The sequence below is a fragment of the Pholcus phalangioides genome, unplaced genomic scaffold (assembly GCF_987345545.1).
Source record: "Pholcus phalangioides strain wild (caught in Gottingen) unplaced genomic scaffold, Ppha-v1.0 ptg000008l_1, whole genome shotgun sequence".
In the NCBI taxonomy this organism is placed as follows: Eukaryota; Metazoa; Arthropoda; class Arachnida; order Araneae; family Pholcidae; genus Pholcus; species Pholcus phalangioides.
Window position 1 is genome coordinate 61,452,772 of NW_028301601.1, and position 22,229 is coordinate 61,475,000.

At 39.0% G+C, this 22,229-nt stretch overlaps 1 protein-coding gene across 4 annotated transcripts in view; it reads left to right on the forward strand.

The window, feature by feature from the left end:
- hth (Meis homeobox homothorax) overlaps positions 1-22,229 on the forward strand; it is a 130,179-nt gene that overhangs the window by 82,267 nt on the left and 25,683 nt on the right. For all 4 annotated transcript variants that reach the window (XM_089235132.1, XM_089235131.1, XM_089235133.1 and 1 more), the window contains exon 8: positions 7,098-7,174. In XM_089235132.1, the coding sequence (XP_089091258.1) occupies positions 7,098-7,174 (77 nt within the window). The remainder of the gene's footprint in view (positions 1-7,097; positions 7,175-22,229) is intronic.

Sequence of the window (22,229 nt, forward strand, 5' to 3'; positions counted from 1 at the left end):
TATTATTTTTATGTAATAAATGAGTAAGTGGAATATCCATTTGTTTTTTTTCCCATGTCCAACCAGTACCTGTGTTGAATGTTGCGTAACAGAGCACGGGGTTAACAACCTCTTCAGTCTGCGGGCCAGATATGCGGTTTTGCGGGCAACACGGCTCGCGGGCCACAAAGTTTTATATCTTCAACAAAGCTTAGTTGAATTTAGGAAATCAAGAATATTAAGATGATTTTTTATAATACTATTCAAAAATTATTATCATTAATTATAAATTCATTCCACTCGAGTATTTGTCAAATTATTATTTTTCGAATTACATTTTGACGTGATTGACAATTTCTCAGCAATTTATAAGTTGTAGTTGCAACTTTTCTTGCGTTTGATGGCAATTTTTTTTCGGCTGTGATTGTGAGCTTTATTTGCTTTTTGGCATTCCCCCACCCCCCGTGGTAAATGGCAACTTCACTTGTTTTCGACAAGTATTTTGACTGAAATTGGCTACTTGCGATTGACAAACCAAACATTTTTTTTTTTGTCAACTGGCCAATTTGCTCTTGCCTTTGACATTATTTTTCCCCCCGGGCTTTAATTTACAACTTTGCTTGCCTTTTTTCGGTTGCAAATTTACGTGCCTTGATAACTACAAAATAGATATAGTCAGCCCTGGGTATTGACCCTTTTCTACCGGAACAACTTTCACGGACCGGAAGGTACCTCTTGGTGGGGCCGGAGGTTGTGTACCCCCCCCCCCCTATCGCTCTAGAATGTTATGGTCGATATTGAGTAAGCCTCTTGGGGCACACCGATGATAATATTTTTGCCCCGGGCCCCCCCCCCCCAAGTTTATTTTGGCTCGATGCCAATGTTTTATGTACTCTTAGCGGTACTTGGCGTACATGCACCTCGTGACATTCTTCTACGGAATTGGTATGGAGTGTGAATTGATGTTTGTGTGTGGCCCTAACGTATTACTAATGGCAGAATCGAGCTTGTTTTGTGTTTTTGCTGGTGCTGCTATCTGCCTTCGATATTTTCAAGTAAAGATAGAAATGCTTGAATTTTCATGTTACGCCAGTATCGTGTTGTAGGTCTGCCCGTTCTTTGCGCAGAGGTTTTTCTGAATGGGTGACCGGAGCTCGCATTCGTGGCTCTAAGTTCGAAAAACCTTAAAAACCGACCACCACTGTGCGTCAACGGGTTCGAACCTACTACTCCAATTCCGGCCATAGCGCTACATATGCCGTTAACAAGTTGGTTTGGGAATGAAGGCACCATCTATCGGTGGTCACGTTAAACTGTAGGAAAAAAATATCTTGTTATCTATATTCTTCCTTCTGGTTCGAACCTGGGACCCCGACGGCAAACTTTAACGGTGGTAGTCAAGCATCTTGACACCACTCGGGCTGGGGTTCGAACCTGGATCCTCACGACGAGTGTCCAGCACGAGATGCCCACACAGCAGCACACTCTAATACCAGGAATGTTACGAATAATGAAATATGTATTGATTACAGTAACTATCGGTCTTGATGTGTGCGGTGACCCGGGGCCCATTTATGGGGCCCTTCGAGCGAAATCTTTATGATCTGGTATATTGGTAATGGCAACAATAATTAGAGTCACATGGAGCTGTGTTTGATTGAGTTCTTTGGGACCGAGCACCGTCCATATAGAACCCGAGGGAATGTTCACGGGATACATGTCCGGTATAGTAGCTGACAGTTGTCCGAAGAAGAGCACCATTATTATGATTCTAAATATGCTGAAATCGGCTCGATGCTTTGAAAAAATTTCAGCATTATGAATCGAGAGCACTCGGGGGCATTGTGAGCACCGCATGCATTTATCGCGCAGGTTACAATGCACTAGGTAATCGTTTCTGTTGGAGTTGTATCAAACTTTTTGTTTTTAGAATCTCGGAGCCCCGTATAATAGTTCTTAAATGTACTCCAGCTTAGGCATGGTACATTTGGATATGTTGAACTATCTGTCTCAAAGGGCAAACCTTATGGGTGCTCTAATGAGGAAGAACCGGGCATGTGGACGAAGCCTACTCTTGAGTCCTATCAACTTTCCCTCTCCACATACAGCTATTACACGGGGCCTTATAAGGGCATAGCAATATAGCCCCGCATAGGCTGCAATGTTACATATTTTACATTGGGCCGCAAAATGAGCCAGGCTATGATGTGGTGTCCAGCATTTATACACTAACCAGCTATCTGATACGTCCATAGCCTCGTGATGGGATTCCTCCCTCTCCCCCCCCCCCCCCCCCAAAAAAAAAAATTTTTTTAATGAAGCGAATTTAGCAGAAATAAAATCTGTCGATTCTGGTGACCCCCGCCCCCCAGACAAGAGCCCGGTGACTTGCCTCATTTTAGGGGAGTCACGTATACAGCTATTATAGAGGGCTCGAGATCGTTTTCCGCACCTGAATCGCACGATCGTCCATCATAGAAAGTACCATGGACTTTCCCGGGTGAACAGGGCCGCAAGTTTACTCCTTGGCCGTTGTCCATTTTGGCGCTCTTCCCCCGTAATTTGAATGGAAATATCGTAAACTCAGTGCTATTCCTGATTTGGGGCACCGGTTCCCTCCGTCCCCAGTTCCGGCTCCGATGCAATGAAGGACCTTCCTAGTTCGAATTGCCGGTCCAAACGAAAATCACCGCAGTACCACATCCTACTATCACGAGAACCCCGTGCAATTGAGGGCCTCCAGGGTCCATGCATGAAGATTTCTCTGTGTAAAATGGTTCATTAAGCCCAATGATTCTCAACCTTCATCACGAGATGCATTATGTTTGCGATGGCAAGTACGTGAATATGTGAGCTGTTAGGTACAGGGAATCCCACATCATCACTTCACCCACGGGCCCATGAGACGACCTTGGCCATGGACTCCCACATCCTGGCTGGGATCCTTGGCGATTCCTTCTGTAGCGAATTTATAGAATGAAAAATAAAAAATTTTATTACTTTTTTTTGCGCGGCCACATGCCCCAGTGCTAAAGCCCTATCAGCCCCACGCCTTGTGTGATCCCGCACAAGAGGGAACTTCAGTCCAGGAATCCGGAGACAGATATTATTCATAAAATTCTTTGTTCACTGCAAATTTACTGGAAAAAAAAATCAGTTCAATAAGTATTGGGGGTCTGGGTGTGGGACCCTGGGTGAGACGGGGGTTACGGATGAAAAGAAAAGGTTATGAACCCACTGCCTCTTGAGCCAATGTTTTTCTTGACCTTTTTTCCCGCCTTCTTTAGACTCCATATATATCTATCCCCCCCCCCCCCACTGCTGCCCTTCAGTAAATACAATGAATTCGATCTCTGGGACTCCTGGGTTGGGTTTCAGCGAGCTTCTGTCTTCGTGCGAATGATATTCAGGGCCGTTTCAAAACCATAGCTGCCCTGTGGGCAAAGTGGTAATTCTGGAGCTACGAACTCGGCCTTTTTTCTTCTCATCTGCATACGGTATAGCTTCCCCTTTGTACTTGAGTTCCTCCCGTAGCTCCCTGAGAGTGTCCTAGTTGGGGGGGGGGGCGACATATGCCCTCGGGTTGAGGATATCGTTGCCTTCAACTAGGCTTTTTTGCAGCCTGCCCATTCTATAGTAAATTTACGACCTAAAACGAAGGTGTTCAACCTTTAGGAGAGTGCGGGCCACTTAATTAATCTGGAACAGCGCTGCGTCTTACTTGAGTGTACTGTAAATGTGCCGCGGCCTGCTTGAATGATTTGGAACTATACCGAGGGGCGCTTGACTGATCTGTAAATGCACCTAATGTTCCTTGAGTGTTCCGCAAATGTGCTGAGGGATCTGTTAATATGTTGCGGGTCACTTACGTGATCTTGAAATGTGCCAAGAGTCCATTGAGTGATGTGGGAATATGTCATATGATCAGTTGCACCGCGGATCAGTTTAATGATCTAGAAATGTGTCGGGGGGGGGGGGGTTACTCGAATCAGGGCCGTAACTAGGACTTTTGCTGCCTCCGCAACATTAAAAAATATATAATTTTATAGCGTGTTCTACGTTCCTACCTAAAACTGCCGCCCCCCCCCCCTGAATTTTGCCGCTCTGATTCTTCCTCTCTCCTCAGCACCGATCTGCACTTGAGTGATCTCTGAACTCACGTTTACAGTGACACACTCCGCCACTCAAGTGATGTGGAAATGTGTTGCAGGGAAGGCTCTCGTGAAAGTTATGTCCAATGATCTGGGAATACGTCATGTGCAATCCAATGATGTGAGGAACTGCACCGCGAGTCACTAGTTAGTGATCTGGAATGTGCCGCTTAGTTAATTTTTACAAAATCAAGTTTTAAGTCACTGGCCACACACACACACACGTCAGATGAATCCGAAAGTCACGCTTGGCCCGCGGGGCCATGGGTTGAGCATGTCCGACCTTAAAAAAAAAGAACTATACCCGGGAGCCCCTCTCCTGCAAGTCAGAAATCCCTGACACTCCCTTTCCGTCAGGGAACCATGGATAAGTCCCCGCATCGGTGTCGATAACCCAAAAATATCACAATATAATCTTTTAATTAATCTCTCCAATATTCAAAGGATTTTCCTCGCTCCCCCCCACCACGAATAAAGACGAGCGCAAAAAAAAAACGCATCCTCGCAAGCCCTTCTCTTATCCCACAATGCCGTGTTTCCTACCCATCATCCCCTTCGCACGTCTCTCTCTCTCTCTCTCTCTCCCGCCGATAATTGATGGCTGCGGAATTTGCCGCGTAACCGGACACACAGCGGAGGCAAACACCATAAATCAGAGGAGGGAGGGGAGGGCGAAAGACACACAGTCATGAAAGACGGGGAGAGATAGGGCGACCCTCTCGCCCTTCCCTCCAATACCCTTCCTCCTTTCATTCTCCGAACGCTCCCTACACCGTCTCTCTTTTCAACGCGGCCCCCCTACCCTAGTATATCTCTATATATTCTCTCTCTCTCATATTTTTTTTTAAAGGGGGGGGGGCCCCAAAGTAACATTTGTCATGCTTTGTGTGGCATCACATAAACGTCACATAGAGATTATCTGTCTCTGTGCGCATACGCCATTTTTTTGCGGGGGGGAGGGGGAGGGGTGGCGATGGGGCGGCTGTTCATGTTATTTATGGGCCTATTGAGTTCCCATGTGCATCCAGGGTAAAGAATGGGATGAATAAAAAAAAAGCATGTGTGAATGGTTGTGTATACTGTGTGCAGGTGACCCCCTTTCCCTACCGCCCCCCCGGAGCCCCTGGGTGTTCTGTTCTGGATCATTCCACTGTAAAAAAATTTTTTGGCGGGGGGGGGGCGGTGGGACATCTGTGAATTTAGACGCACTATGATAATGTTTATTGTTAATGGGTGTGCCGATGTATGTGTGTGTGTGGCTATGTCGGTGGCACATGTGTTTCTAAAAACACGTGTTTTTTCCATGGAATTTTTTCCTTCTTTTTTGGCATTCTTTCGCGGGTGAGTAACCGATGTTGTGGAAGGAGGTGTTACGCCACTGACTGGCACGGGAGGCCTTCAACATTTCCACCGACATCGCGGGCCAAATGAAAAATTTCCGGGTTGGCCGAGGACATAACAAGTCATATTTGTGGTAACACGATTCATAGGCGGCTGGGGGGGGGGGCGAAAGAAAATTATTGTAGAATTTTATTCATTCATTTAATTTTATTCATAAGAAAACTTTTTCATTTGAATATGAATTTTCATGTGAATCTTGAAAAAATACAGTTTTCTTACTATAGTTCTATTTATATATACAGTCGAATCCCGTTTTAACGAATACCATTATAGCGAAAATCTCGTTTTAACGCACACTTTCCCTAATCCGCCAGATAAGTTTACAGAGGAACAATGCAAATACCTGGAATTCTTTTATAACGAAATTTCATTATAACGAAGTGATTTCTCTGGTCTCTTGGAGTTCGTTATAACGGGATTCGACAGTATATATTTTTTCATTTATTATGAATTCTCATTAATTACGAGATAATACTTACCATCAATTACGATTCCTCTCATTAATTATGAATGTATTCCTCATTAATTATTAATTTATTCCTCATTAATTATTAATTTATTCCTCATTAATTATTAATTTATTCCTCTCATTATTACTTTTATTACTCCTTTTCCAACAATTCTGAAACTATTTCTTTCATTGAAAATGATTAGGACAGCAATGGTTTTCTGACTTTTTTCATTGATGGGGTTAATGCTTCGGGCAACAATGGTTTTCTGACTTTATACATTGTTGCTGAAGCTTTTTTCCCATAAATGGTTTTCTGACTGTTATTCATTGATGGGGGAAATGCTTCAGGCAACAATGGTTTTTTGACTTTCCCATTGATGAGGAAATGATTTGAGCAACAATGGTTTTCTGACTTTTTTCATTGATGGGGTTAATGCTTCGGGCAACAATGGTTTTCCGACTGTTCACTCGTTGATGAACAAAAATGCTTCGAGTAACAGTGATTTTCTGACTGTTATTCATTGATGGGGGGAAGGCTTCGGGCAAGAATGGTTTTCTGATTGGTTATTCGTTGATGAGAAAAAATTCTTCGGGCAATTTATATGCACTGTTATATATATATTTTTTTGCAGAATCCAGTCCAATCGAGAATTTTTTTTTGACAGTAATAGTTTCTCGACAGGTCGGTAGTTATTAAAAAAAATTATCGGACAACAATGATTTGATACATTTGGACGAAAAAATCCCAAGCCAATAATTCTCGCAAAAACTTGACTAACAATGGTTTCATGGCATGCAATACCTTTTTTTCATTTAACTCAGTGATTCCCAACGTAGGCGTTAGCGCCCCCTGGGGGCCGATGGTATGTTCGAGGGGGCGGTAGAAGCTACGGGTATAACAGGATTCTATGCGTTAGATTGCGTTGGGGGGCGATGGTAGAAGAAAATTTCTGAAGAAGGGGGCGATGGTACAAAAAAGGGTTGGGAAACTATGATTTAACTAATAGATGGCGCATTAATGTAAAACAAAAGTATCGTGGATCAAATACGTAGCATAATTACATAATTGATCCTTATTTCCAACAATAACAATCAACAATGCCGTTTTTCCACAGCATCCATATCCATCCGAGGACCAGAAGAAGCAGCTCGCTCAGGATACGGGTCTCACGATCCTTCAAGTCAACAATTGGTAAGACAATTAAAATTTACACATGGTACTGCCATAAATTGTATTGATTGGTGAATATTATACTCATTATATACAGTCGATGCTCGTTATAACGACCCCAATCCATAGCGACCATTCCATTACAACGACCGCTAGGAGTGTATTAAATGTTTTCATAGCAAAACTACCATGTCTTTCACTTTCGATATAACGACCCTCCCAATATAACCTCCGTTTTCGAAGGGACGAGGGAGGTCGTTATATCCAGCGTCGACTGTATTTCATTCAAAAATTCGAGAATTTCCGATTGCGGGGGGGCTTTGCAAATGTCAAGATTCATGATAAGAAGATATATTTCATTAATTGTAACTTAATAACCATTGTTACACGAGTTGTTACCATTATTACATAGCAACATGTTAAACGTTTCCGTGGGCACCGTGATCACAGCCGGTAAGAGCTTGATCACTTCTTTGAGGGTTGTATTAGAGCTCGATTATTTCTTCGAGGATCGTAAATAAAACAAAATCTTTAATGACTACTTCAAGGGCCGTTTAAAACTGAATCATTTCTACGAGGGTCTCGATACTGGACCGCTTACCTGGCCGACCAGCCAAGGCAGAAGTGGCCCAGCACTTGGGCCGGCCACAAAGACTAAGCGAGGGCTCACCCCAGCCACTCAACAAAGGAAGCAGTTGTCCAGCACCTGGGCTGACCACAAAACAAACAGAGGGCTCACCCAAGCCAAAAAAGCCAGTGGAGAAAAGGAAGTGGCCCAGCACCGGGCTGGCCACAAACAGCGGCTCACCTCGAGCCAAAAAGCCAGTGGAGACAGGAAAGTGGCCCAGCACCTGGGCTGGCCACAACGACCAGATGAGGGTCCACCGATACAACTAGACCGGACAGAAGTGATCAAACACCAAAACTGTCGTGAAACGTGTGATGAAATATGTAGATAGGAAGCCGCGCTCCGCGGGGGCGTATGTCGCGTGGGCGGCCACGAAACAGCGTGAACGTTCAACGGCGCAAATGTATATAGTGTCATCAAAAATAAATAAAACATCCAGGGAAATTCTGGGGTCGGGTCTTGGGGGTTTGGGTGGGGGCGCTCGGATTTGTGGGCCTCTCAGGGTGGTTGGCTGCTGCCGCAGATAGAAGGAAGAAAACTCTAAAGACCAGGCCTCGCACTTGCATCTAGGGGTCTTAGTCAGAGGGTCGGGGGTGCCAAGAGGGGCGCCGGCCCGGCACCCCTGATTCTCCCCAGCACGATCCAATCCACACGGATAAAAGACTTATATCCCGGGAGGGACAGAGCCTGGGTCGTGTCTGGTCTGACGGACCGCTTACCCGAAAGGAAAAACTTCTTGGAGGGCCGTAAAAACACTACATCATTTCTTCGATGGGTCGATTGTAAAAGCTCAGTTGTTTCTTCAAGGGTCGTACAAAAAAAAGCTGAGCTCTTCTTTGAGGATCGTAAAAAACAAACCGCGATTACTTCTTTTTAGGCCGTATAATGCTGGGTCATTTCTTCAAGGGTCGTATAAATGCTGAACTTTGTCTCTTCGGGCCGTATAATAATAAGTGAGCAGCTTCTCACGAGGCCCTAAGAACACTAAATTATTTATTACTCGAGCCGCACAAGCTCGATTATTTCTTCGAGGGCTGTTTAAAAGTTTCCTTTGAAAATCGTGAATTAATCTTGATTACGTCCTCAAGAGGGCTGTCTGTAAAAAGCTGAATCACTTCTTCGAGGGGACGTTATAATATGCGAGCAGATTCTCTCAGAGCTGTAAAAATAAATAAATAAATAAATCGCTTGTTATACTCGCCCTCCCCCGGACTTGGTTTTTTATCGTGGCCTGTCATTAATTTTCAGAAAATAATTGAAAACGTTGCCAAACGATTAATTTCAGAATTAATGAGAGAAATAATTTCGGAATTGATGAAAGAAATAATTTCGGAATTGATGAAAGAAATAATTCAAGAATTAATGAAAGAAATATTCAAGAATTGATGAAAAAAATAATTCGAGAATTAATGAAAGAAATAATTCAAGAATTGATGAAAGAAATAATTTTGGAGTGAAAAAATAATTTTGGAGTACGTGCATAAAAACTCAGAATTAATGAAAGAAATAATTCAAATATTGATGAAAGAAATAATTCAGATATTGATGAAAGAAATAATTCAAGAATTAATGAAAGAAATATTCAAGAATTGATGAAAGAAATAATTCAAGAATTAATGAAAGAAATAATTCAAGAATTAATGAAAGAAATATTCAAGAATTGATGAAAAAAATAATTCGAGAATTAATGAAAGAAATAATTCAAGAATTGATGAAAGAAATAATTTTGGAGTGAAAAAATAATTTTGGAGTTCGTGCATAAAAATTCAGAATTAATGAAAGAAATAATTTTGGAGTACGTGCATAAAAACTCAGAATTAATGAAAGAAATAATTTTGGAGTACATGCATAAAAACTCAGAATTAATGAAAGAAATAATTTTGTAGTACATGCATAAAAACTCAGAATTAATGAAAGAAATAATTTTGGAGTACGTGCATAAAAACTCAGAATTAATGAAATAAATAATTTTGGAGTACGTGCATAAAAACTCAGAATTAATGAAAGAAATAATTCAAGAATTGATGAAAGAAATAATTTTGGAGTGAAAAAATAATTTTGGAGTTCGTGCATAAAAATTCAGAATTAATGAAAGAAATAATTTTGGAGTACGTGCATAAAAACTCAGAATTAATGAAAGAAATAATTTTGGAGTACATGCATAAAAACTCAGAATTAATGAAAGAAATAATTTTGTAGTACATGCATAAAAACTCAGAATTAATGAAAGAAATAATTTTGGAGTACGTGCATAAAAACTCAGAATTAATGAAATAAATAATTTTGGAGTACGTGCATAAAAACTCAGAATTAATGAAAGAAATAATTTTGGAGTACATGCATAAAAATTCAGAATTAATGAAAGAAATAATTTTGGAGTACGTGCATAAAAACTCAGAATTAATGAAAGAAATAATTTTGGAGTACATGCATAAAAACTCAGAATTAATGAAAGAAATAATTTTGGAGTACATGCATAAAAATTCATAATTAATGAAAGAAATAATTTTGGAGTACATGCATAAAAACTCAGAATTAATGAAAGAAATATTCAAGAATTAATGAAAGAAATATTCAAGAATTGATGAAAGAAATATTCAAGAATTGATGAAAGAAATAATTCAAGAATTAATGAAAGAAATAATTCAAGAATTAATGAAAGATATATTCAAGAATTGATGAAAGAAATAATTTTGGAGTTCGTGCATAAAAACTCAGAATTAATGAAAGAAATAATTTTGGAGTACATGCATAAAAACTCAGAATTAATGAAAGAAATAATTTTGGAGTACATGCATAAAAATTCATAATTAATGAAAGAAATAATTTTGGAGTACATGCATAAAAACTCAGAATTAATGAAAGAAATATTCAAGAATTAATGAAAGAAATATTCAAGAATTGATGAAAGAAATAATTCAAGAATTAATGAAAGAAATAATTCAAGAATTAATGAAAGAAATATTCAAGAATTGATGAAAGAAATAATTTTGGAGTTCGTGCATAAAAACTCAGAATTAATGAAAGAAATAATTTTGTAGTACATGCATAAAAACTCAGAATTAATGAAAGAAATAATTTTGTAGTACATGCATAAAAACTCAGAATTAATGAAAGAAATAATTTTGAAGTACGTGCATAAAAACTCAGAATTAATGAAAGAAATAATTCCAGAAGAATAAATAATTTTAGGATTTTTCAAAAAAAGTGTTTCAGAACTAGTGAAAAAAAGAAATTCATAAATCAATGGGAGAAATAAATTCGGAATTGATGAAAGAAATAATTCAAGAATTAATGAAAGGAATGATTTCAGAATTGATGAAAGAATTAATTCTTGTTTAAATGAAGGAAATAATTTTGGAACACATTCATGAAGATTCAAGACGAAGCAATTCAAATTTTACACACAGCTCGAAGCTTCGTCTTAGCTTGTGCAAAATCTTGATCACGTTTTCCAGGACAAGAGCCCGCGCCCGCGCGATCATTCCTTCGCAAAACCTTATATTTCCGCTGAATATTCTCTCCGAGGGCTGCGTAAAAGCTGGATAATTTTTCGAAGGCCGTATAATAGCGAAAAAAATGGGGAAAAAACAGTTATCACATGTTATATACGGCCTTAAAAAAGCCGAATGAATCCTTACTAAAGTCAACTTGAATGGATTTACTTATTCGGGCATAGGTGCCGGAACCCACTTGCTCAGGCCCATTTTAGCCTCCCCCTAATGAATTTTGCAAGGGGAATGACCCACCTCTCCAATAATTTCTGAAAAAAACAATGCAATGTGTCCTCCCTCTCTCGAGTACGTGCTTTCGTGCGTATATACGGGACGATCAGCAACTTTTAGCCCCTCCCCCCGATGTTTTCTTCATGTCGGCGCCTATGTATCCTGGTACTGTCTGAGAGCCTAGCCTCGTGGTGACTAGGGAGTCTCCGATGGCCTTGCGGTGCCATTGAAAACCAAATGTACATATTTCTGGTGGTTCTGTGCATTGTTCAGGGGGGTACACGATGCTATCAAGTTGGCCATAGATGATCCCCCCCCCCCCAGTGGACCAGATTTGTCCGAGGAGCCAGATAAAAAATTAGATCTGATCAAAATTTTCCGGATTAACTATGCGAATCGGTAGGCAGGCGTATTTCTAGCCAAGTAGAAGGCCTCAGAAAAAAATCACTTCTCTTGGCGTGGCCCACGGTCCTGCCTCTCACGGCTCCCCGTCCACTTCATTTCCAACCGTTCGAACGTCCCAAGACCCAGTGATGTTAACCTCGTCAAGCAAAATTTCCCTTTTGACTAAATTTCCCCCCCCCCACACATTCCGAAATTTGTGCTGCTATCTGTCGGTGGAAATATGTAATCAATTATTTTACACTAGAAAAGCATTTGCGTGTTTGTTTTTCATTTATATATATTTTTTTCAACAAAAATTTTTTTGTTTGATGACCTCTCAAAATTTCCCACAAACGCCAAGAAATTTCCCCATGTGGACCAATTTTGGCCAATTTTTCCCTCGAATATTGGAAATTTCCCACGAGTTACCATCACTGCCAACACCACAAGACAGCTGTATGGAACCGTCCAGTATAGGAGCACTGCTGTACAGTACACAATTTTTACTTCTGTTTTTCCAAACTGTACCGACGCCAAGAGGGGGGACTAAATCGCCAATCCACGCATTAACAGGAAAGTCGCACATACTGGGAGGGAGAAGAAACCTTATATGTTTGCGGCTTTTGGCAACAACAACCCCTCCTGGTTACATCCAAAGCTGTCAAGTCAAGCTCCAGTGAACAGGCGCTCGCCTTTCACACCCCATTTGTTCAAAAACCTCTGGCCCATGTGAGCATTCGATCCGGAGCCCCCCCCCCCCCGCACAACCCCCGCTGCCAAACCAACCTACCTTCTTGCATGGTTGTACAACAACCGTGGAGAGACGTATTCCCCCTCAACGCCCCCCCCCCACAAGTCACACGTTCCAGGCTCGTGCTCGCAGGGGGGAGGGGGACGCTATTCCAAGGAGAGAGGGAAGAAAGCCATTCTTCGCCCCCTTTTTCCCGAAGCTTTAAGTGCATGTCAACTGACTTCGCCCGGGCCTGGATTTGACATCAATAGCATTCGAAGAGTCAGGGGCCCCAGCTAATAGTTTTTTTTTTCGTTTTTATGGAATTTTTTTTTTCTCACGGAAAAAGAGTTTTTCCCTTTTTTTTTCCCCGCGAGAAATGATCCCATTTTTCCCTTTTTATATGGTGTGGTTCCCGATGTGGAGTCAATGGTCAGTGAAGAAAGCGATATGGGTCCAAGCATATGTGGAGATAAGTTTCTGTGGTCAGTTTCTGTGGGATTAGCCGATGTTTCCCCTGTAGGCTGCTCGCGAGCACCACGGTGCTCCCTGATGCCCCCCTAGTGTGCTCGACGGTCGGGTCCGATCTCGTGCTCGCGAGCACTCGATCAACGTTCCAATTAAATATTGCCGTGTGCAAATTGCGTTCTAGGGTTGAAATCATCCTAATTTCATGCATTCGTATGTCGACCTTGCCGGAAAGAGTGCTCTTCTGTGGTGATTATAATACAGGCGGTGCTCGCGACCAGGAAAAGGGTCAAGACCCCCTGCTCTAAACGCAGGTCACCTTGGTTCCGATCGGAATTCGATTTATAACAATTATATCGTTATTATGAACGTGTAATTTCCTCTGAATTCCATTAATAATATGATGCGTATGGATTTTCAATTTTTGATTCGTTTCTTGGGATTTATTTCGAAAAATTATTGATGTCATTAATTTAAAGAACATTAATTGTAGGTATTCGTGTCTTGAATTAGTAATTATTCACATTTGGCTGCTCTTGATTTTATTTGCTCTGTATAAATTGCATTTATATGATAGTGATTGAATATTGGTTACGTAAATACAATGTTGATAATATTAATTTTTTGGATAAATGGCATTTTTGTTGAGATTTCTTCCTTTCAAAGTTTTTTTCTACTCATGATATAATAATTTTATTCATTTTTGAATTATTTTTTTCCATTTCAACTTGATGAGATTTCAAAGATAATTATCAGTTAACAATGATTTAAAGTTTTTTTGTTTTCAAATAATTGTATTTTTTCGGTCGAAGACGATTTTTCACATTTTTGGAATCCATCTTTAAAAAAATGAATGCACTCTTTGCATGAGTGTCAATAACGGAGAAGATTGGGGCTTCGAATAAGGATTTACGGCAAAGAAGACGATTTATACCCCACATTGCGGGCCAAATTAAATTGAAGTGAAGTCCGCGGGCCATTACGTTATACCAGTGGTTCTCAACCGGTGCTCCGTGTGCACTTCCCAGGGGCTCCGCGGCCACTCGAGAATAATAAGATAAATCAATAAATTTGATAAACAAACAAAAAAAAAGAGGACTAAAGCGTACCGCCATATAAATAACATACTAAAAAGGGCTCCTCGAGTTGTGAACAGAGAAATTATACACTGAAAAGGGCTCAACGAGTCCGAAATGGTTGAGAACCGCTGCTTTATACTGCTGACTGACTAACAAGGATTTAATTAATATGATGTTAGAGTGGGGCAACAAGCCTAGACTTCTCGTTTTTTCTGAAATTATTCCCTTTCGTTACTTGCGGCTTTGCATTGAATTTAATGAAATATGAACTTTCTTATTTTCATTTTATAGTAAATTTTCATTAATTTCGGAATAATATATTATCAATTTATTCGGAGACAAATTTTTAAAACTTTTTTTCTCTGATGAATTTTTATTTTTAGTAAAGATTTTTCTATAATAATTTACAATTTATGTTAAAAAAATATTGAATTGCAATTTACCGTTGATTTTCAAAGATAATTTAATATATAGTTTTTCAGAGATGATTTGAAATTGTATTATTAAATTTGCATTGAAAAAAAATTAGAAATCACTTGCAAAAGAAATTTATTATTTATTATATTATATACATTTATTTATTATTATATTATTTCCATAAGTAAATTACTTATTTAAATAATATAATATGGAGTAATATAAATAGGGATTTTATCATCTTAAAAAAACAAATAGGAGTTACACTCAAAAAACAAAGATAATTTCCAGATTTTAAACGTAATTTATAAATTTTGCAAATTCAAAATTTTTATGGATAATGGTTCTTAAAGATAACCTTTGCACAGTTTTTTAGAAGACTGTTTTCATTTACCAAAACATACATTTAGTTTTTTAATCCATTCATTTTTAAACATAATATTTCTGGTTTTTCTTCAAAGACAACCAAATAATTTTAGTTTTTTTGAAGTTTCTACTTAATCTTCTAATGAATTTCTAGTTTTTGGAGGTGACTTTCAACTTCAAAGTTTTTATTATTTTCCCAAAAATATTTTCGGGTGTTTGACAATAGTTTTGATATTATTCCCACATAATTGTTTCCAAACAGGAGCTTTTATCCCCCAAATATTGATTCCATACCGAGTTTTTATTTTAATGTTTTTATGAATATTTTGAAAATATTTACTGAGAAACAGAAATGTTTCCCGTACCCATTTCCTGACATACAACAGGCCACGCAAAGAGACACACTAAAATACATTTTGCGTAAAAAATGAAACTGTCCAGGACACATATCCTAAAACAATTCCGAAAATAATTCTTTTACATCGATTTATTGTATTTTTATTCATTTTAAGCGAAATTTTCAAATTGAATTCTTTTTTTTTTTTTCTTTTCGATCTCATCCTTTGGAACCTACTTTACAGTGTGGGCCATGTGAGTGGGCTTGGTAATCTTTGTGGGTCATTTAAGAAGGGCTGGAACTGAGGGAGGAACTGCCCCTGGCGGTAAAATTTCAGGGGCGGTACTTTTTAGGTGGAAACAAAGTACACCGTGGCAGTCATTGGCGTACGCAAAGGGAGGGGGGTGTTTGGGGTTCTAACCCCCCCCCCCCCCCCGAGAAGGAAAAAGAATTTTGAACCGCCCTTGAGAAAATTCTGCGTACGCCTATGCTTGCAGTGTTACCAAATTTTGAAGTTTTTTGGGCGGTTATAATCATTTTAGCCCCAGGAGGCAAAAGTCTTAGTTACGACCCTGACTCACACAAGTCAGCGGCCAATCTTTCACTTTCATTGTGGACGAAATTAAAACTTTCCCGCTGGCCATTATACTGCCGACTAACAGGGATTTAATTAATACAACCAGGGCCGTAACTAGAGGGGGCGGGGGGGGGGGCAATTGCCCCGGGTTTGCAAAATTTAGGAGGGGCGGAAGTTTTAAGTGGGAACAAATAACACCGTTAAAAAATTAAATAATTTTAAAGGTGTGGGGGCGGCAATAATCCTAGTTACGGCCCTGAATATAACGCACAGTGATGTTGGGATGGGCCGACAGATCCAGACTTTGTCCTGAAATTATTCCTTTCATTAATTATGAATTTTTATTGAATCAATATCTTTAATGAAATATGAATTTTTTATGAATCGTTAAGGTTCTTTCATTTGGTATGAATTTTCTTATTTTATTATGAATTTTTAATTAATTCAGAAATTACTTCTTTCATTAAATATGAATTTCCATTAATTCAAGAAACTATTTTCTTTCATTAAGCACCTATTTTTATTAATTAGGAAATTATTTTCTTTCATTAAAAATGAACTTTTTTTGTGAATCATTTCGTCTGATTATTCTGAAGCTACTTTCGGTAATTTAGAAATTATTGTTTTTTTTATTAGTTATGGATTTTCATCAATTATGAAATATTTTGTTTCAATAATTCTGAAATAATTTCTTCAACTTATTCTTGAAATGATTTGAACATTTCTTTGAATTCTAGAATATTATGATATGTTTTTTGTCTTTTTTATCGTCTGTCAATTTTAGTCGTTATTTTCTCAAAATATTTGGTGAACTACGCCAAAATACTCCAAGGACCACGTGTTGAAGGTCTGACTTAAGTGATTTGGTAACCTTTCGTTGCGCATTTAAGTGATTTGGTAACCTTTCGTTGAGCATTTAAGTGATTTGGTAACCATTCGTTGAGCATATAAGTGATTTGGTAACCTTTCGTTTAGCATTTAAGTGATTTGGCAACCTTTCGTTTAGCATTTAAGTGATTTGGCAACCTTTCGTTTAGCATTTAAGTGATTTGGTAACTTTTCGTGGCCCACTCAAGTGATTTGGTAACCTTTCGCGAATCACTTCAGTGCTTTGGTAATGGGTCACGTGCCACAACAAAGTAAAGTTTTTCATAATTTTCTTTTTCACATTTTAATTAACATGATGAAAATTTTGAAGCAAAAGCGAGGATCGTCTTTTCACCTGCAACATATCTACTCCGAATTTCGATGAAACATTCACCGCATTCCCAATTAACACCCACGTTATGTGTGAAGCCAACAATAAAAAACTCTATGTAAGGCACAACCGCTGTTTGAACACCAGTAGCGTAAGCAGGAATTTCTGGAGCGGGGAGGAATTTCTTTATCCTGCAGAAAATAACACCAAAACCTTACCCCTGCTCACGCCAGTGTCAATCACCATCAAGTGGAAATGGGGTTGGGGGAGTGGTACTTGTAAAATCAATAATTTAGTTGGGAAAAATATTTCTCACATTGATAATGCCGATACAGACCTGTAGGGAAAAATGTTTGTCTCTTCTGAAAATCCAACACGGGTCCTCTTGCGAATCTCTTTACTAGTGTATTGTTACGGGCCGGGAAAAAAACAAGCCAGCCATCTCTCAACAATTTATTTCATTTTTCACAAGTGATAAAAAAAAAATTGAATAAAAGGTCGCTGGGGCCACATTAAGGGACCTCTGAGGGCCACAATCGGTTCACGGGCTGTTGGATGAGCGTGTATGTTTTGATGAAATGGTCATCATATAATCACCATCTCTCAATAGTTTAGTTCATTTTCACAGTATATAAAAATTAGATAAAGGTCGTTGGCCACACATCAGGCGCCTCTAAGGGCCACGTTCGGTTCACTGCGGTTGGATGAGCGTGTATGTTTTGAAAGACACGCACACAGAAATGTCCATTATAATGTAATCACCATCTCTCAATAATTTCATTTTCCACAAGTGATAAAAAAAATAAAGGGTCACGGGCCACACCAGGGGACTCTGATGGCCACATTCGGTTCACAGGCTGTAGAATGAGCATTTATGCTTTGAAAATAAAATACACACAGAAATGTCAATTATAATGTAACGCATGTCGCACGGAAACCGAAACTCACTCGCCCCTGTAATGCAGTCTTTGTGCGCAATCGTCTTACATTGCCGTGAAGTATACATTCAGGCGTAACAATCAATTTCTGATTCCAATCAATCGATATTGATCGTCTATCAACTATCGATCATATTTATACGAAAAAAAACCATCGTAAAATTTGGATATTCCGAACTCAACCCTGAGTGAATTTTCAGAAATAAGGATATTCATCGACAGTATTGAGCAATTATTTCAAGTTATATATTGTGATCGTTGTTATTTTTTGAGATAATTTTTAGATAATTTCCTAATTCATTTGGACGTAGTTCTTTCATGTAAGAGACACGCTAATGATTGTAAGCGACGTGTCATTCGCTTATAATGAACGGCGGTAGGCGTGAGAAGGCGCGCCTGTCATCGGCGCATTTGATCGACGTCACGTGTGAGGAAGGGTTTGTCTTCGTTCATTTTCTTTTATGACATCGATCAGGATTGGCAGCGAAGGGTTATCCCTCCGACCAATCAGGTGTCAGAATCCAAATATAGGCGGTGAGGGAGGGGGGTGGAATATTTCTCTCGGGATGAGGAAACTCGAGAAACATTCATCAGGTAGGAAAGGTACACCCCCGTCATGATTGTGTCAAGTGTGAAGTCAATATCACCTTACAATTTACGATGGGGGAAACACCTCAGTTGCCCATATATCCTATCGGTTTTTCTTATCAGTTTTTAAATTTTCGAAAATAACGAAATTTAAATTCTATTTACGTTTTTTTTGAATGAATGAATGTTGAAATTACATTTTTTTTTTTTTTGGAAACATCAAATTTACAACCTATTGAGTTTGAAATGGGAATGCAGTCAAACTCGTTTGTGACGACACCTTTCGGTTATAACGTCAATAATTGGTGACTGATTTCAATAGCGAATAATGTAAACTAACATTGCTTATAACGTCGATAAAAAGCTACCACCCCGTATATAACGACAAAATTTGTTTCAATGACGTTTCTTCAAGAAATTCCTAATACTAGAGCGGATTACATTGGGGGGGGGGGGGGGAGATGTTCGTTAATCAGTTTGTATTTAATGTTAAAAAAAATAAAGATTTGTTTGCATGTTTGATGCTCCGACTTGCGTTGGACATGGCGATGAACTGTACGAAACATTTTCCCGTAATCGACTTTTTATTATAGAAATGTCCCGTTTTTTCAATCGAAGAAGCTTGCTTCAATTCCTAATCTTTACTAGACAGGAATGAAGGTAATTTTTATAATTTATTAATTGTGGCTGTAAATATTCTTGTTAAATTAACTTTTATATTAAAATTAACTTGGCTGTAAATATTCATCTCGCATTTTTTTCCCGTGAAATACATGTCAGTAGACTGTATCACTGTATTTCCCGCCGAAAGTTATATACATGTGTATAAAAGCAATGTTTGGCAATTTCACCGATATTTGGCAATATAATTGGCGATGTCCCGTATTAATTTACCCGATTTCCCAGATCACATATGACCACTTATCATAAGAAATAAACACGTCATGCGCAGTATTTAATTGCATCTGGTTAGAATTTTTCGTCAAAGAACGGCCTCTAAAACGTAACTCTCGGTTGTAACTCACGAAATCTGCATGCCGTTATAACCGAGTTTGACTGTAGCTTTATGTTGTCCAGCTTATCTAGTTTAATTTAAAATATTGGCGTAGTCTTTTTCGAAATGGTCCTTGTAGTTGGCTTCAGCGTGCCTACAGTTTTCGAGATGTGTGTGTGCTGTAACCAGTCGCGGATCCAGGACTATGTAAAGGGAGGGGCGAATTGCGTAAGTTCATTTGATTGTCCCGTATTTTAGGGTACAGACAAATTTTCCCATATTGTTCGGCTCTGGGGGGGGGGGGGTGGCATTCGTTCCCATCCCCTTCTCTGGATCCGTGCCTGAGCAAATACAGATATTCTTCAGACTCGAATGAAGCGAAGGCAGGCATTTTCAGCTGCGTAATGAAGCGGAGACAAACATCTTCAGATACGAATAGAGTGGAGGTAAACAGTTTCAGCTTCGAATTGAGTGAAGGCAGGCATCTTCAGCTGTGAACGGAGTGGGGGTAGGCATCTTCAGCACCGAATGAGCCGAGACGGACATCTTCAAATTTGAATGGAGTGAAGGCTGGTGGATACAGGGCGATGCGTTGAAGACGCTACGTATTATGTGTAGGTGCAACGGACCATCCCGTATTTTACGGGACATTTTTTCCATGTTATTCGGCTTTTGGGCTCCCAGGGTCCCGAAACATTATAGATAAAGGTAACTGAAAAAAGTATTAATTTGCACAATTGTGCCTATCAATTTTTAGTAGATACCAAGTACAAGAATAGTATTCCAGAAGTTATAGTACAAATATTTTTTAGCAAACTGAAATTTATATATATGCAATATACGTACGTATAAATACGATAAAATTTACGAATTATAATATCTGTGTGCACATTTCAGAAAATGTATATGCGCATACATTCAAACGGGCAAATTTAGAAATTGTTCCAGAACAGAAAAGGAGGGGGGGGGGTCAAAACTGCGTTATAGAATAAGAAGATACTCATTAGAGAAATTTTTATAAGTTAGAAGAATACAAAAATATAGCTGTTTAATCACTTATTAAATTGCTTATGTATTAAATATTCGTTGTGAATTATTATAGTAAATATTCGTTTATAATGAGATGCAAATTAAGGAGCTTCCGTTATAACGTCAACAAAATTCTCAAAAACGGCTGTTTTTACCCCTATTTCTTTAAGATTGAAAAATTTGAAAAAATTAATTAAAATTACAAAATGGCAACTTCATGCACAATATTCGATTGCATCTGATAGAAATTTTTCATCAAAAAAGCCTCGTTTGTAAGGACAAAATTGCGTGGAATCCTCAATGTCGTTATAACCGAGTTCGACGGGTCGGTCATTTATATAGGCTGACCATGCTCAGTGTAGCTCAGTGTACTTTTTTTTCCCCCTCCGCCACCTCGTTGGGCATTTTGCCTGCTCTCTGTGGCCTTGTATTTGTATTTTCACATCCCCTCGGATGTAATGCGAGCTCCAGTGCGCATGATTACGTCCATCAACAGGGATTCTGGGAAACACGGAGGTTGTGTCGAAAGACATGTTCCAGCATGCCTTTCAAGAAAAAGAAAACACCATGGATTAGACCCGAACAAGCGTCACTTTATTGGTATAAGTCCATTTCTAAAAGAAAAGGGCAGGCGTAGCTTTGAGTGTAACTAGGGATCTGGTCCTCCATGGCAAGATATTCCACGGGGACCCTCTCTTGAATAAATAGAAAAGCGCTTAAGATATCTAATAATAGGATTAAGGCCGCTACACACTGCTGTGACGTGACCATATTATCGTAAGAGCAGTGTGTAGCGCAGGCATCTTCAACCCGTTGCTTGTGAGCACCATGGTACTCTCTGAAGCATCCAGAGTGCTCGATGCTTGTATTCAATTTCGTGCTCGCGAGTACTTGGGGTCAGCATTACAATTAAACACCTTGCACAAATTGCATTCAAGGATTACATGCATTCGTATGTCAAACTTGCCGTAAGGGTGCTTCCCTTTTGATGATTGGTACAGACAGTGCTCACGACTGGGAAAAGGTTGGAAACCTCTGGTGTAGCGGCTTTAAATCTCTGGTCACGGGATTGGAGTCCAGTCAGCAACCCCGTAAACGGGGAGGCCCATGTCGGTAACTTTACAAATGGAGTGTGTGTGTATTATGCAAATCAAGTTCACAGTTTCTGCGATGAGACGGAGGTGGCTTAACGGCTCGGCGAACGCGGCCCCGTCGAATAATTCCAAATTAGTTAATACTTTCATTAATTCTGAGTTATCAATCCTGAAATTACATCTCTCAATAATGCTGAATTAATTTCTTCAACTAATTGTGGCTTTTTGTAATTTCTGAAATAATTCCATCATTTTTTCATAAATTCCAGATTGCCAATAGTTAGTTCTACATTTTATGTGTGATTCTGAAATTGTTTCTTTCATTAATTTTGCAATTTACATTAAATGACATAATTTCTTCCATTAGTTTTGGACTAATTTCCTCCAGTTATTCTGAGCTTATTTCTTTTCTTAATTATTTCAAAAATTTTGAAATTATTTCTTTTATTGATTTTTTTCATTATTTTTAAAATTGTTTTTTTTTCATTATTTTTAAAATTGTTTTTTTTCATTATTTTTAAAAT